The 16,415-nt window shown below is 50.5% G+C and overlaps 2 protein-coding genes across 7 annotated transcripts; one reads left to right on the top strand and one right to left on the bottom strand.

Annotated features, from left to right (window-relative positions):
- Positions 1-417: 417 nt before the first annotated feature.
- Positions 418-11,061, bottom strand: AP4B1 (adaptor related protein complex 4 subunit beta 1). 4 transcript variants are annotated; one of them, XM_077766865.1, is made up of 10 exons: positions 10,661-11,061; positions 8,715-8,939; positions 7,856-7,986; positions 7,117-7,264; positions 6,105-6,601; positions 5,039-5,122; positions 4,193-4,296; positions 3,234-3,441; positions 2,722-3,003; positions 418-2,459 (listed from the first exon to the last, which is right to left on the bottom strand). In XM_077766865.1, exons 2-10 carry the CDS (start codon positions 8,933-8,935, stop codon positions 2,032-2,034), a joined length of 2,103 nt encoding a protein of 700 aa, XP_077622991.1. In that variant the 5' UTR covers positions 8,936-8,939; positions 10,661-11,061; the 3' UTR covers positions 418-2,031. The 4 variants fall into 4 exon arrangements, with proteins under 4 accessions (XP_077622991.1, XP_077623009.1, XP_077623001.1 ...); XM_077766883.1 differs by having other exon boundaries at positions 10,588-10,727; XM_077766875.1 differs by lacking the exon at positions 10,661-11,061 and adding an exon at positions 10,347-10,562.
- A 258-nt stretch (positions 11,062-11,319) lies between these two features.
- Positions 11,320-15,635, top strand: DCLRE1B (DNA cross-link repair 1B). 3 transcript variants are annotated; one of them, XM_077766906.1, is made up of 5 exons: positions 11,715-11,753; positions 12,035-12,196; positions 12,665-12,830; positions 13,414-13,596; positions 14,158-15,635. In XM_077766906.1, the coding sequence occupies exons 3-5, from the start codon at positions 12,743-12,745 to the stop codon at positions 15,237-15,239; spliced, it is 1,353 nt and encodes a 450-aa protein (XP_077623032.1). In that variant the 5' UTR covers positions 11,715-11,753; positions 12,035-12,196; positions 12,665-12,742; the 3' UTR covers positions 15,240-15,635. The 3 variants fall into 3 exon arrangements, with proteins under 3 accessions (XP_077623017.1, XP_077623026.1, XP_077623032.1); XM_077766891.1 differs by lacking the exon at positions 12,035-12,196 and having other exon boundaries at positions 11,320-11,753; XM_077766900.1 differs by having other exon boundaries at positions 11,664-12,196.
- Positions 15,636-16,415: the final 780 nt, after the last annotated feature.

A 16,415-nucleotide genomic window follows, 5' to 3' on the forward strand; every position in this document is an offset into this window, starting at 1 on the left:
CCAAACAGGCTCCACCCAGGGCTCGAGCCCACAAACCGTGAGATCATGACCTGAGCCAAAGTCAAGAGTCTGACGCTAACTGACTGAGCCACCCTGGCGCCCCAAACATTCACGTTTTAATGAAGTAAGTCAAACTATGGAAAATGCAATTCTGAAGCTGTTCTGATCGCTCTACAGCTAATCTCTGGGGACCCATGATCTAGATCAGCCATTCTCAACGGGGGTGATTCAGTCCCCACAGGGCACCTTTGGTAATGTCTGCAGACATTTTTGTTACACCTGGGGGTTTTATTGGTATCTAGTAGGGATAGACAAAAGATGCTGCTAATAATCATCCTCCAGAGCACGGGAAAACCCTCCAGAATAAAGAATTATCTGGCCCCAAATGTCAATAATGGCACTTTGGAGAAATCCCAGTCTAGATAGACTTCCTTTATTGTTTGGTTGATACAACAAAACACACTTCAAATGTCATCAGAATCTAATTACTTACAGCCACTCATTCAGTAAACATTTATTGAGTAATTACTATGTGGCCAGCTATGGAGATGGAAAGAAAATCACTGTCCTTCGAAACTGTCCAGAGGGAAACAACTCACTAACCCCAGGCCCTTGCCAGAAAATTCAATACTGTCTGTTATATACTCTTATTAAGAGCCTGAGAAAAGTGATGAGTAAAAAAAAATTTTAAGGTATGCAGTCCATTTACGTATCTAGGTTGAAGAAGTCCTTGAATTGAGCTGGATGATATTTAGATCGTGTTACCTTAAGTCCCTGAAGAAATGCCCTAAGCTCCACGTTAAAGTTACATTCTCTTCCACTGAAGAACACTGCAAGTCATTACAAACCCACTCTCACTTCCAATAACAATCTTGTACCTATCACTCAGTGCTACCTATGTGAAACTACGTGTAAATTTCTTTTAGAAATCACTATCGGAGGGTTTCTTCCTCTCTGATGACAACCATACAACTACTTCTCTTCACCCTGACTGCTAAATCATTTACAGAGCTACATTTGAGGCTCAACTCTAGCAAGTATGCAGGCCCTTAAGCCTGAACATTTGTGTACCTCCCCACCCCTAACCGGGCTGGGCTTAAGAGGTATTTCTATTTTCCCTGTTGTAGATCCTCTGGTTGTTTATATTTGACTGGTTGTTTATACTTCAAATCATTTTATTACATCTGCTCTTGCCATAAGTTGCCTCAATTAATGTACAAAATGTGGGTAGGTATGAATAAAATTAAAGGCAAGGGAGAGTGACAGAAAACAATTACAGCAGTAGTTGGGGGACACATGCACTGGACGCCTTGACAGCTTGGACAGGACCCATAATGAAGGTGGTGAGGGTCACAGAACACTTCCTGAAAGAGCTCATAACTGAGCGGAACACTGAAAAACAGACTAGATTTTACTTAAAGAAAGAAGATAGGAGGATAAGGAAATGTTGTAGCCAAGAAATAAAAGCAGATGCCAAAGCACAGAGGTGAAGGAGCACCTTGTGCACTCCAGGAATGCAAGAGGTCTGCATCGGCAGCAACAGCGTTTGGGCCAGCAGTGGACAGGACACTGCAGAGGTGCTCTGGATACCGCACTAAGGACTTTGAGCCCTGGACTTAAAAAGCATGATTAGGATCGTGAGGCCAGTGAGGAAATTATTGCAGTAGTACAGGGAAGAAGAGATGACCCCCACAGATGATGACTTCATCCATTTCCAGGCACAGCGGGCATCTTTAATGAGTAAAACAATCCCTAAAACGGATTAGAAAAGAATCCAAACCCTCTCCTCAGCCCATTCCCACCCCCTTTCCAGCATAAACCTTTCCAACATCACCTGGAAAAATGGGGTCGTTCACCAATAGGCATGAGAGGAATGAATCCACAGCCTCTGAACAAAACCATAAGAATCCTGGTTCCGAGACTACCCCTTCTCCATCGCATCTCATATTATCTGGATTACAAACGACTCTAAAGGCACACTAGGAACTCTGAGAGCCGTTTATCTCACTTAGGACAGGCACCAAGAATCTGTTATGATTTGATGTCTCCGACTGTTCCCATCACTGTTTCTAACACAGAAATGAAACCGTTCAGGGTCTCGGTCCTCGGCTCATTTTGTTTCACGGAGATCTGCATTTCCGAGTTCTCGGGCTCCAGCAGCAGCTCTGTTAGGAACACACAGCCCGTGTCATCCCGAGCACTGAGGTAGGCTTTCCATGGGCGAGCGCCAGCCCTGCTCATGGCGACGATCTGGATGTTCACCACCTGCAGGGCCATCTGCAGGGTGTCAGGATGGACTGCTCCCCGCCAAGGGCATACCTGCTGATGAGCAACTTTCAGGCTAAACCAAGTTTTCTCAAAACACTCAGCAGTGAGCTGGCAATTGGGGACTAGCATGAGGGCTCCTGAGTCAGGGAGTTCCTGTGCCCTCTCCTTGATCTCGTCAGGAATCAGAGGACCTAAAAGAGTCAGAAAGCTTATGTAAGACATCTTCTCAATCTAGAGGAACTACGTTTTCTATCCAGATTTCCAAAAGTACACAATGCGACTTTTATCTTTGGAAAATGGTTAAAATCACCAATGAGGAAATTCTTTCTTGCTCACAAAGACTTCAAATTCAGGCAGCAGTCTGAGACATAGCTAGGATACTCTACTTTCTATCAGTCGTTACAAAAGATAAAGACTTCTCATGAAAAGATCTAAGGCAAGGACTATTTTTACCTGAGGTGGCAAAGGATGCAGTGTTAGGAAGCTCTGAGCCCCGGCGCTCTGCCCCCTGGCATTTAGAGATGGTTGCCCAGCGGGCTTTGCCATAGACCGGCACCAGCGTGTTGAAGTCTGAGGCCCAGCTGTTCACAGGTCTTTCTGCCGGATCTTCCAACAGTCCAAGAGAAGGGTCAGATTTAGGGCTACAGAGGATCCGCTTCACTTCATCGATGCCGGCTAAGAGAAGGCGGTAATAGAAGAGGCCCCGGTCGCGTACTGCCATATCCTTTTCTTCCTCTGAGGTAAGACAAGAGCCTGAGTTAATTACAAACAAAACCCGAAGTGCTCTTTTCTACCCTGTGCCAACCACAAGCGGGAAAACAAAAGGAAGGAGGGAGGAAACCCTAGAAAACATGAACAGTCTCCTTGGGTACCAGACATAACTCGCCAAACAGTGTTAAGCTGTGAGTGAGCGTACTGATTTACCACCCGACTCAGCCAGTACGAGCTCCTTCTGCAGAGCCTACCTATGCAGTAATGTAACAAGCGGCCCAGCGTGTCCTGGCACTCGGCGGGGCGGGAGAGGAAAAGGCGCAGCAGCGCAGTGAGCAGCTCCATCTTCACAGCTGGAAACGTCTCTGACTTCACATTCTCCACGAAGTCTTCCAACACATAGGGAGCATTGGGAATTCTTTCCCCATGGACACCAAGGAGCCAAATAAGTGCCTGTTTCCCCTAGGGAATGAAGGCGTAAGAGTGGGTGCTTGGCGTTCGGCTGTCTGCAACACAGTGGCAGGGGCCACCTCCCCCCCCCCCCCCCCCCGCCATGTCAGCAGAAAAAGTATCATCTTTTATTCACTTCAACTCGCATTGCCTTGATCCCTCCACCCCAACACCACTCTCTGCAACAAATACGAACAAAATGGTACCACACAGGGGGACTCAAGATTCTCATAGCCTGTGTTGGTTAAGTAATAAGGTTTTCTCAGCTCAGGGGCCTCTGCCCCAGACTAGGGTTTAATGTATCAGTGGAAGCTGCTGAAAGACTCCTCTAAACCACTTCAGGAGAGTGGTAAATAGCCTAGAGTGCAAATCAGAGTCATCTGTAAAGCTTCTGAAAAAAATCTATGCATCTAGGTCAACCACTCCTGAATATTTAGGCCGGTAGGCCTAAGTATCTGTTCATTCCACAAATGATTCTGATTCTCATTCCAGCTGAAAACTCCGTGGTTTAAATCTCTGACTCAAAACTGTTCAAAAAACAATGATATCAAAGTGCCTGTAATAAAAACCACAGATAAACCTCCCGTTTTTATCTCTTCTATCCTATCTACGCCCACAAGAGACTCTGAGGTGGCAGTCGATCCTAACGATCCTAATGACAGCCACATTCAGACTGGGTAGAGAGAAGACGTAGATCCCATTTCACAGAGCAGGGTCCCAGGCATTCCCCCTCTGCCTGAAGGAAAGGAGAATCACCACGTACCTCGCTATCCTGAATGCACTCCTCACAGCCGGGCAGGGCCTGACACACAGCTTCTGTACACTGAGGACACAACCAAACCAGGTCGCGGAAAGTCTGCAGCACCACTGCAACACAGCTCAGGACACAAGAGCACAGGGTTAGAAGATCCATGCAGGAAGGAATCTTAAGAGAAGTCACATATTTAGACTAGTTTGCTAGGTGGTGTTCTGTAACACTGGTGTTGGCGGGGGTGGACAATGATTTTCTGAGAAATGTCTGACACGAGCAACAATTTCTTAAACGAATGCTGCTCTTTTTGCATCACTATGAGGCTAAGTGATCTAATACATTTAGCAAAAGCACTTGGCAAAACGTAAAGCAAACGTGGGGTCAGGTTACTGTTGAACGATATTCTGAAGACAGTGTAGACAGAGCCACCAGTGTTGGAACCAGGGCGAGGTAAACAAGGTGCCGGGGGTGTCAAATCTAAGAGGACACGCAAGGTTCACACTTGTACGAACCTGAGAGTGAGGGCCTCCTGGGGATCTTGCTTGCCTCACCCTCATCCCGGGCCTGGAAGCCACTGTTGCCATAAAGCAGTTAAGAGGGAAAGGTGGGGAATTAACAAGCACAGCACCCTGGCACCCTTTACCACCTACAGAGCAGCCCTATGGGGTTATGGCCACTTGCAGACCCCCTACCGGTGAGATCCATGGACCCTATGCTTCTCTGATGGCAGCAGATGATAATGCAAAAAAAAGCTGAACCCTCTATGCTATTCAACAAGCATTTTTTGAGCAACTACTACAGGACAGGCAATTGACCCAAAAAAAAAAAAAAAATGCTCGAAGGGTAGCCCGCCCTCACCTGTGGTAATGTGCTCTTGTCGAAGCCCCAGCAGCTCTGTTAGAATCTGCACACACTGATCTGTGTAGGTCCTGGCAATACAACCTACAGAGAAACAGAAAGCGGGGAAAAGTGGGAAGTCAAATTCTAGCACCTCACTCTAAAACTTCCTGCAGGCCAAACACAAGAGGACCAGAGATACCTAAAAGGAAAAAAAAAAAAATCACCTCTTGCTCGATGTTCTTAAGTTTGGTAAAAATGATTTTTCCATCGAACAACGTTGAAAACTTTCAGTAACACAGGTATTCGTGTGGCAGCCAGGCAAGAGGCCACGGCGCGTGGCACAGCACAACTCACAGGAATGTCCCTGCCGGGAGTGCTGGACAGCAGTCTCCGGACTGAGGAGTTCTACTCTCCTCTCTGTTCCCTCCTCCTGCCCCTAAAAATAGCCATTCTTTATTCTAACAGGAGGATTCCTTCTCCTCTTCCGCTTGAAGCCCTCTGACAAAACGTAGCTCCCCCGCTGCTTTCATTTCGTGAGTCATTCTGGCCTTCTGAATTCCAGACAGAGTAGTAGGATAAAGCCTGTGAGATTTAGGATTCATTCCGCGTTGCTCTGCACTGAGCACAATACACAGCCCATAGCAGAAGCTCAATTAACAACCAGTCAACTCACACAGGACGTAGAGTCTGGAGAGCTGGGTTCCAGCCCCACCTCAGGAACTACGTGACCTTCGGCAATTTAATAAGCTTTTTGTGCCCGAGTTTCTTCATTTCTAAAACGAAGGGATAACCCTTGTCCACTTTTCCTGAAAACATCCCGAGACCATGCTAAGCCGATAAATGGAACAGCATTCTCGACAGCAATGAAATCTTAAGGACTATAGTTTGAGTTACCTGTATTCTCCATCCCGGAAGATATGACGAAAACACCTCCCTCCCACCCTGTCTGTAGTCTGGTCTACAGTCTGTCTGTCTTGTGCACAGTACTTTGTCTCTGACCAATATCCATGCCTTTTTATTCCCTATGGTTCCACGGCTTTCTGGTCGCCTAAGCACTCACACAGGACATGCGGCAGGCACCTACCGATGGCAAAGATGGCGGCCTGGGCAAAGTCGGCCGACACATCGGTGCAGTAGCCCCGGAGCTCCTCTAGCACCTGCTGCACATTCTCATCGTTCACCAGCTCGCACAGCACCTCCACCTTCTGCAGCTTGATGTAGTGGGGCTCCGAGTAGGAGCAAAAAAACTTCTTGTAGTGGCTGCTGAAATGCCCTGGCAGACTGTGCAAGATCTGACGCACGTGACAGAGGGCAGCGAAGCAGAGCTCGCGGCTCTCTGAAGAACAGGCAGCCAGCAAAGGTCCCTTGACTTGCACTAGCACGTCGGTTTGTACATGGGGGAATTTTTTGGCCAAGATCAGAAAGAGTTTCGTGGCTCCCATCACCACAGCTGGGCTGCTGCTCTTGAGAAAGCCATCCAACAGATTGAGAATGTCGAAGAGCTCCCCCTCGCTACGGGGTTCATAGCGCAGCAGAAAGTTCAACACTTCAGCCTGGCCCCACTGGTCCAGTTTGGGCATTCTGTCCAAAAGAGAAAAGCAGTATTTTTGCAACCAAATGAGGACCCTCTCCCTGCAACGGCCACGTCACCTGTCCATCATAACAAGGAGAGGATTCTTGAAAATAGGCTGTGTCATAACAGAACTATTCCTTCTACATACTAAAGTTTACACAAAACAGGCTTTACACTCCAAGAGGGGTTTACTGTACACATTCTCACTCATCGAAGGCCAAAGACAGTGATTGCTATACTTGGATCCGGTTTAAGATGACACAAATGGCTTTGTTTGGGGGACATAATGATTGTAGAGGGGACAGAACCTCTTTCCACAGGATATTTCAGCCATCTCTCTACAGGACCAAAGGAAACTAAGACAAATAAAATTCTCTCAATGAAACATGAAGAAATTAACGGCTACGGTTAATTTTACTAGTCTATACAAGTTGTTCAAGACGTCCCCTCACCCAACGTATCGAAATCCCACTTTGAGGATGCAGATCTCATCATAACCAACAGAAAACTGAGGCATCCCAACCTATTTAAGAGATGGTGGGCGATGGGCTTGTTGATGACAACACCTCCTTCCTGTTTCAGAATTTCCTCTAGGGACCTCAGGCAGTTCACAACCACAATTGGATCCTGGTCACGCAGCAAACTGTATAATTCATTTACCAGAGCACCATCTGTAAAAGAGCACAAAGATCTCAGATAAAGAACAGTTTCAGAGTCAACAAGAACAGAGCAGGGCAATAGCTCCAGGCAGACAAAACCGAATTTCTCTGCGACAAAAGTAACAAAGGCAGTAATAAAATGCAACGCCCAAAACTGCCATCGCCAGACTGTTCTAAGTAGCTACTGCAAAGGATCTCACCTGGGCCCCAAAGAAAAGACTTCTCTAATTTGAGAAAATACCAAGCCAGCCTTTCTACTTAGAGACACATACAGGGGTGCCCGGGTGGCTCAGTCCGTTAAGCATCTGACTCTTGATCTCAGCTTAGACCATGATCCCACAGTTTGTGGGACTGAGTCCTGCATTGGGCTCTGCACTAACAGCACGAAGCCTACTTAGGAGTCTTTCTCCCTCGCTCTCTGCCTCTCCCCCCACTCATTCTCCCTCCCTCTCTCTCCAAATAAATAAAGAAAAAAAGAGAAAGAAGTACAGAAGTAGAGCCACATTCCTATTTTCTACCAAAGTCACGTGACCTTCTACAAAGTCAAACACATAATGGAGACACACAGAAATACGAATCATGATGGATTACACCGAAACTTACCCACTTCTGAGTCTCCATGAAGATTATGCATCTTGGCGCAACCAAGGACTGCCACCCTCCTGACATATGACGCCTTATCTCGCAGACCACTGAGAATAGGCTGTTGGATATACTCCTGCACACCGGGCATCCTAAGCAACACACCCTGGAGTCAGCCAGATCCTAAAATACTAGTTTTGACATCATTCAGCCCCTATGCACTTAACAGAAGGTTTAGTAGATGTTTGAAGGTACATCTACCACAAAAATTAGAGAAAGCCACTGCCAAGCTTTATTAAAAAGTCATACTTGACTTTTCATTTGGAATAATACTGCATGGGCAACAAAACTATGTCCACGTAACTGTTTCGAAATCTTAAACCAAAACCACAAATTGTCTCAGCAAGAGTGAAGATAGAACTCTCCCTTCACAGAGGACATAGCTTTTCAAGCCTAAGCAATGACTGAAAACCTGAGTTCAGGTTACAACTGCATGTTCCCCATAATTAAGAAGTTCAAATAAATGATCAGCATTAAAAACCTGCCCCATGGAGCGCTTGGGTGGCCCAGTCAGTGAAGTGTCCAACTTCGGCTCAGGCCATGATCTCACGGTTCGTGGGTTCGAGCCCCGCATCAGGCTCTGCGCTGACAGCTCAGAGCCTGGAGTCTGCTTCAGATTCTGTGTCTCTCTCTCTGCCCCTCCCCTGCTCACACCCTGTGTCTCTCCCTCTCAAAAATAAACATTAAGGGGCGCCTGGGTGGCTTAGTCGGTTNAAAAAAAACATTAAAAAAATATTAATTAATTAATTAGATAAAAACTGGCCCCATGACTCCTGAACACATCGCCCACTGAGAAACAGGCCCAGAAGAAGGTACTCACCTGAGGCTACACATGCTCCGCAACGCCAGCCCCCGCACCATTGGATTGGGATCCGAACAGTCCTTGCACAGCGTGTTGATGGCCAAGAGGGCCAGGTCGGGTTTCAGGGGGGCATATGTGCACATGTACAGATAGACCAGCTTCTTCTGAACAATATCGACGGTGGCACTGGCCTTCACCATTTCCATGAAAACACCAGACATGTCCAAGCCCTGAGTCATGTGCCTGAAAGCAACACACACAGCAGGAAGGAGTAAGATACAGAACCCCCGGCCGAGAGCAAGAGGTGTTTTACCTACACATCCCGGTTATCCAGCTAGACTACGAGCGAAGCAACCAGGTCCGCCTGGTCTCACCCTGCACAGTACTTCACGCCATGCGCCTACAATAAACGTTCTTCTAGTCATGCAACAGTTATGGAATCCCTGGGAATGCTCCAGTGACATTCAGCTTCTACGCTCCAGGGGTGCACTCTGGGGTCACAATCTTGAAAAGGGCATGGTCTCAGATCTCTAGCAACTCAAGGTGGACTAAGGGTCAAGATAAAAACACCACTAATTACAATATGATAGGCAAGTATTAAAACAGAAGTAGCAGACAAGGCACGGTGGGGATGAGAGGTCTAATACTGCCAAGAAACCACAAAAGGTTCCGACAGAGGAGGTAATCCTGAATGAGATGGCATTTGCCTGGCAAGTGATGACAGACGCTGCAAGGCATGGAAACATCCTCAGGAATGCTACATTCTGTTGAGAGCCTGCAAGTAGTTGTGTTAGCACGCATTCTTCTTCGGGTACTAGGTAAGATGAGAAGCTTGGACTATATTGTGTAGATCACTGTTTCTCAAATTGTGGTTTCCTACAGGGATCAGATGGGATGGCTGTTCAAAATGCATATTCCCGGGCTCCATCCCACCCTACTGAAAGTAACTTTACTGGACTGGATGAAAACTTTGATTTTTTTTTTTTAAAGCACTGCAAGGGACCGTTGTGCATACTAAAGTTTGTGAACCACAGTTGGAGGCAAGAGTTCAAATGTTTCATACGTTAGAAAAATTCTGGCTGAAATGAGGAGGCAAGATGGCCTACTAGCAAGTGGCTGCAATTGCTTCGGTAGTAAAACCAGAACAGCAGGGCCAATAAAAAATAAATACACTAAAAATCCTTAAAAAGAGAATGGATGGGCAGGGCCTAGGGGCTCAGTGGATGAAGCCTCCGCTTCAGCCCAGGTCTTGATCTCACGGTTTGTGAGTTCGAGCCTCGCTTTGGGCTAGCTCAGAGCCTGGTGCCTGCTTCAGATTCTGTGTCTCCCTCTCAGAAAAATAACTTTTTTAAAAAGTATTTATTTCTGAGAGAGAGACAGAGACAGCGTGAACACGGGAGGGTCAGAGAGAGAGAGCCAGTGCGAGCAGGGGAAGGGCAGAGAGAGGAGATACAGAATCTGAAGGAGGATCCAGGTTCCGAGCACAGAGCCCGACGCGGGGCTTGAACCCACGACCCGTGAGATCATGCCCCGAGCCGAAGTCAGACACTTAACCGACCGAGCCACCCTGGCGCCTCCAAAATAACCATTTTTTAAAAATTAAAAAAGTAATAATAAAGAGGATGGATACTTAGAACTGTGTATTCCTACCATGTGACTTGAGAAGTGACAATCGGGCGTCAAGACTGACTCCCTCCCTCGGTCCGGCCGGAGGGTGACATTCATCAACCCAAACACAAGCGGAAGAGCAGGTTTGGGGGGAGGGGAAGGGTGTAAGGTACCCTTCTGCAGGTCTCTGACCAAATACCCAGGTGGGGCTGCCAAGCGGCAGGACATAAGGGGGTTCCGTCCTAGATTCTATAGCCCTGGGGGTCAGCAGGGTTCAGTTCACGACACGGGCGTTACCGCCCCGCTGCGTGAAGAAAGGCAGGGAAGCCCCANATCCGCCTGCACGTGAGGGTTACCCAGAGCCTTCTTCAGCTCCTTCACCACGTCCTCAGAGCCGAGGTACGGCATCTTCCGCACTCGCAGGGCGCTCCCCGCACACCCCGGGGCCGCTCGCCGGCTTCTTCCAGCCCTGACGCGGGGACCTGGGGAGAGCAAAGGTCAGTCCGCGGAGACACGGCGGGCGTGATCTCGCCCCAGCCTCGGCTTCCCCGGGGCCGCACGTTCACACCACGCCTCTCCGCGCCCCCAAACGGGGCTCTGTGGTCCCTGCCCGGGACCTGCGGGCCAGCTCGCTCCGTCCCGGGCCGTCTCCCGCTACCTCGAGGCCCTCCGCCCCACTTCCAGCCCGGCCGCCGACAGCCCCGCGGGACCCCTCCGTCGCCAGTGCCGGCCCAGCAGGCGCCGCGGCGCGGTTGCCGCCCGCGATGGGCCCAGGCGCGCTTTCGGCGGAAGTCCCGCCTCCTCGAAGCCGACCGCGCGCAGCAGCTGCCACTCCCCTTCTCGCGGCGAGCGCCGAGCGTCGCCCAGACGCCGACCTTAGGGCGCCCTTCCCCCCGCCTCTCACCTCCAGGCGCAGCCGCGCGGCTCCGTCTGGTGGAGGCGCTGCGGGCCGTCGGAAATCGGCTGCTTCGGCCTGTCTCCGCCTAGCAGCGCGCGCTTTGAGTGCCGGGCCTGGGCCGCGGCTCCCGCGCGCGGGTAGGAGCGGTGCTTGGCGGACAGTCTCCGGCGGTTTGCGATTCCACCCGGGACTCGCAGGAGCACGGCCACCCCTTTTCCTGCCCACGCTAGGGACTCTTTCCTCTACCGGACCGGCTTCCCGTGAGGGGCTCTGTCCTCGTTCTTGCCCCAGCGTACTGTCTTCAGGGCGCGGCTGCTCTGTGCCCATGAAGACCTCGCTGGTGACCCTCCAGCCCCGCCACCATGAACGGGGCCCTGATCCCCCATACACCCATCGCGGTGGACTTTTGGAGCCTGCGCCGGGCCGGTGCTGCACGGCTCTTCTTTCTGTCCCACATGCACTCGGACCACACCGTGGGTTTGTCTAGCACCTGGGCCCGGCCCCTCTACTGCTCTCCAATCACTGCTTACCTCGTGCATCGTCACTTACAGGTACGGGGGGCGGGAGTCCTCGGAGAGGTGGGCCGAGCATCTGGGGTGGGCATTTCCTATCTGTCACAGCCTCAGACTCGTAGGTTAGGGCCCAGGAGGACCGACTGATTTTTACCAGTGCGGGAGTTGTTTGAACCCAGAAATAATGTCTTTTAGCCCAGAATGGGATGTGGCTTCTTTTTTATTGTTTTATTTATGTTTTACTTATTTCTGAGAGAGAGACACAGCATGAGCAGGGGAGGGTCAGAGAGAGAGACACACACACACAGAATCTGAAACAGGCTCCAGGCTCCGAGCTGTCAGCACAGAGCCCGACGCGGGGCTCGAACCCAGGAACCGTGAGATCATGACCTGAGCCAAAGTCGGACGCTTAACCGACTGAGCCACCCAGGCGCCCCCAGGGAGCGTGGCTTCTTGACTGGCCGACCTGCGATGTTTCAGCTGTAAGTTGGGGAGATCTGTGGGTCCAGACAAGGAAACTGTACCTATATATTCAAATAAGATAGGCCAGTGTTTCCTAAACTTGTCTCATAAGAATCCATCTAATATGCTGGGTGACTATACACATTCTCCAGTGCCCCACCCCGTTCCCCCCATCTGTTCCAGTAGATATGGCTGGTGCAGGGCCTGGAAATCCGTTTGGAATTGTAACAGGTGCCCCCAAGAGATTATTATGATCAGGGATGTTTGAGAGCCACTGCCTAGAGTGTTTTCTGGACTCAGTGTAAACTGCAGAATGGGTGGGAGGGGAGAGTGGGAGCTTTGGGGAGAGTCTCCATTCCAGCTTCTGCTCCAGGGTCCTCTAGGATATGGTCAGCTTTCCCTGGCTTGGGTAAAGGGGTGATTCCTAATCCAAGACAGTATCAAGGTGGAGAGTTTGTGTTCAGTAGAATGACCAACTTTTTCCCCAGGTATCTAAGAAGTGGATCCGAGCCCTGGAGGTTGGTGAGAGCCATGTCCTGCCTCTAGATGAAATTGGGCGGGAGACCATGACGGTAACCCTCCTGGATGCCAATCACTGCCCTGGCTCTGTCATGTTTCTCTTCGAAGGATACTTTGGAACCATCCTTTACACAGGTGGGCCTTCCAAGGGTCTCTCCCACCTTCCTGGACTAGATACTGCTTTTCTTGAGCAGCCTTAATTCAGGAGTCTGGAGGCCTCCTAGCTTCATCCCATATGAGCACAGTGACCCTGGCTCAGCTGATTTCCCACGCTTTATGGGCCCAGACCTAGTAAGTAATAATAAATCCGAAGCAGAATGGAGACATTTCTAAACAAAAGCTATGCTATGTTAGTGCCAGACTCCCTGATAGTTTTTCCACAGGCTGTTAAGCAAATGTCCATCAACTGTCGAAAGCGAGAGAGGCTTGGGGCACCTGGGTGGCTCAATTGGTTGTGTCCAACTCCTGATTTCGGCTCAGGTCGTGATCTCACGGTCCGTGGGTTCAAGCCCTGTGTCGGGCTCGGTGCCGACAGTGTGGAGCCTGCTTGGGCTTCTTTATCTTCCTCTCTCTCTGCTCCTCCTCTGCCACTCTCTATCTCTGTCTCTCAAAATAAACATTTTTTTTAAAGTGGGAGGGGCTCATCTTCTATACTTTTGTCTTTGACTCTCTGCCCCCTCCACCCCTCCACCCTCACCCTGGTATATTCTCCCACCAGGTGACTTTCGATATACACCATCCATGCTAAAGGAGCCAGCCCTGAAACTAGGGAAACAGATCCATACCTTATACCTAGACAACACCAATTGCAACCCAGCCCGGGTGCTTCCTTCCCGACAAGAAGCTGCCTGCCAGATTATTGAACTCATTCGAAAGCACCCACAGCATCACGTAAAGATTGGTGAGTGCTTTCCTTTCCTTTTCTTCTCACCTAAAGANAAACCTACCATGACCACCTTACTTAAATTGCAGTCTTCCATCCATATCTACTCTCACAGTTCCTTGTTTGCGCTTCAGTAATACCAAACCATCCCCCTTGCCTGCCAGGCAAACTTGTCCTTTATGACAGCTCAGTTGCCATTTTCAGGAAACCTTCCCTGTAATCAACTGGTAGATACTTTCCTTTGCCCTCATAACACGGTGTGCGTGTCTCTTAACATTGTCCTTGACCATAGTGTGTCTGGGTCCTTGTGTAGGTCGCACTCCTTGAGGACTGAGGTTTGTGCCTAACACGTGGTAGGTAGACACTGTCTTTGAGCTGAAGGAGTGTGTGGATCCTGTGTGAAGCCCTCCCCCATCTGCCATGCTCAGCTCAAATGCAACCGCCTCCCTGATAACACTTCCTGATTGCCCTGTTAATTTTGTATATTTAAGTTAAACCTTCGGTTGACTGACTAGGATTCTCCATTATCTTCTTTCTCCTTCATCTGTTGCTTTTCCCCTTCCCTCTGACATCACTCAGGACTCTATAGCCTGGGAAAAGAGTCACTGCTGGAGCAGCTGGCCCTGGAGTTTCAGACCTGGGTGGTACTGAGTCCTCAGCGCCTGGAGTTGGTGCAGCTGCTGGGCCTGGCAGACGTGTTCACGGTGGAGGAGAGGGCAGGCCGCATCCACGCTGTGGACCACATGGAGATCTGCCATTCCGCCATGCTGCACTGGAACCAGACCCACCCTACCATCGCTATCCTCCCCACGAGCCGGAAGATCCGCCGCTCCCACCCCGACATCCACATCATCCCTTACTCGGACCACTCCTCCTACGCGGAGCTCCGGGCCTTCGTTGCAGCACTGAAGCCTTGCCAGGTAGTGCCCATCGTCAGGCAGCAGCCCTGTAGGGACTACTTTCAGGACAGCCTGAGCCCCAGGCTCTCAGAGCCCCCGATCCCAGACTCCGTGCAGCAGTATATGGAGTCACCCGCAAGAAAACCAAGCTTGCTCTGGCTCTTGTTAGAAAGGAGACTAAAGAGGCCGAGAGCCCGGGGTGTCGTGTTTGACTCCTTTCAGGACACTGCTGGTCGATCTCAAGCTGACATGGACTCGAAGAAGGCCAAGAATGAGCACCTTTCCGGGCGCCTTGAGGAGCAGGCTTCCCAGCATCCTTTGCCGATCAAGAAACCATTGTTCCCAGACCCCTGCAGCAAAGAGTGGGAGGGGGCAGTCCCTCTCTCGGAGTCCCAGAAGATGGTGACTGTCCTGACTGCCCCGTTGAGCGTTTCGGGGCACTTACGGTCCACAGATGAGGAATTTGTGTCTCTAGAAACTGGGGAGGAAATTGGCGTGGGGCCACCCTCGGTCCCCAGGGGAGGCCATGGTGGGTCAGCAGCCACGGGCAACCCGAGTGCTCCGACAGGCCGGGATCTCCCCCTGACTCACACCGGCGAGGCTGCCCCCCTGCGGGCTCTGCAGTTCAGGGGCCTGGCCCTGAAATACCTTCTGACTCCAGTGGCCTCGTTCCAGGCCCAGTTCTCTGCGAGGGGCTTTGACCAGCAAGTGGAGAAATACCACAAAGTCTTGCTGAAGTACAGAGAGGAGGGTGCAGAATGACGCCTCTGTTGGGCCCAACACCGCAGCCGTAAAGATGGCGACCGATGGCTGCCAGGCAGAGGTTGTTTGGGACCTTTGTATTGCCACGGGATCCCCACGGGCTCACCCTGGAGCGAGAGTTCTCAAAGTGTGTTCATTGGAACCCTAGTGCCCATGGAGTCCTTAGTTTTATGGCTGGCCGTGTGTAAGAACACTTCAGGGCTCTGTCGGTCAAACATCGGATTCTGTTTCAGCCCAGGGCACAGCCTCACAGCTTCATGGGTTCCAGCCCCACACGGGGCTCTGTGCTAATGGCACAGAGCCTGCTTGAGATTCTCTCTCCCTTCTCTCTGTCCCTCCTCTGTTCACATTCTCTGTCTCTGAAAATAAATGAAAAGAAAACCACTCTTCATTATACCCCCTGCATGGCATACATGAGCTCCTTAAAGGTGCTGAGAAGTCTTCCAGTAACTTATCTGGTGGAGTCCGTATTTCTGCAACATCTGGAACACGCAACCCTCTTACGTGGGTGCAGAGAGAGAGATGCAGTCTGAATCGGAAAGGACCAGGTCACTCCCAGTGTTACCGTATGTGCTGTGTGCCATTCCCGTGTCCCCTTATCCCTCTTCCCAGATAAAAGTCCCAGATAAAAATTCCATTTTTTTAAGTTAGGAACCATTGGAGGATAAAGGAGTGATCCAGGCAGCATGTTAACAATCTTGAATGGCATTAACTTGCTGTGACCCTGTCCAAGTGACTTCCTGTCTTTGCCTCTGGGAGGGAACAGGAAGCCATGAAGAACACTGGAACGCTAGAGAAGAACTCCCCCTGCCTCTACTAGAGTTAGTGTCACTGGAGACTTCTCTGGAGCAGAGCCAGCCGGCGGGTTGGGCCCCCTCTCCAAGGCCATACCTGGAACCCAGCTGAACGGTAGACATTGGGACGATTGGCCTCCCGGCCGCCTGGAGGCCCCAACTATTCGGCCAAAATAAAGTTACAAAGGATCAAATGTGCTGCCAGATAGTCCTGATTGTTCACATAGCTGGGATATTTGCTGCACTCCCCGCCCCCCACCCCCTTGGGTCGAGCAGGGAGCCAGAGCACACAGCCTGTTTGTTCTCATATCCAGGGCAGGGAGGGGGAGCCAGCTGGAGGAAGGGATGGGGGCGCGTGGCTCTGCCCTGTCCTGCTCCTGCC

This window comes from Crocuta crocuta, unplaced genomic scaffold (genome assembly GCF_008692635.1).
Source record: "Crocuta crocuta isolate KB4526 unplaced genomic scaffold, BGI_CrCroc_1.0 scaffold180, whole genome shotgun sequence".
NCBI classification, from domain to species: Eukaryota; Metazoa; Chordata; class Mammalia; order Carnivora; family Hyaenidae; genus Crocuta; species Crocuta crocuta.

Excerpts from the sequence above, each read along its gene's own strand:
- DCLRE1B (XM_077766891.1), top strand. The coding sequence starts at position 11,565 with ATGAACGGGGCCCTGATCCCCCATACACCCATCGCGGTGGACTTTTGG. Across the intron at positions 11,754-12,664 it reads TCGTGCATCGTCACTTACAG|GTATCTAAGAAGTGGATCCG; the intron begins GTACGGGGGGCG and ends CTTTTTCCCCAG. Across the intron at positions 12,831-13,413 it reads TGGAACCATCCTTTACACAG|GTGACTTTCGATATACACCA; the intron begins GTGGGCCTTCCA and ends TTCTCCCACCAG.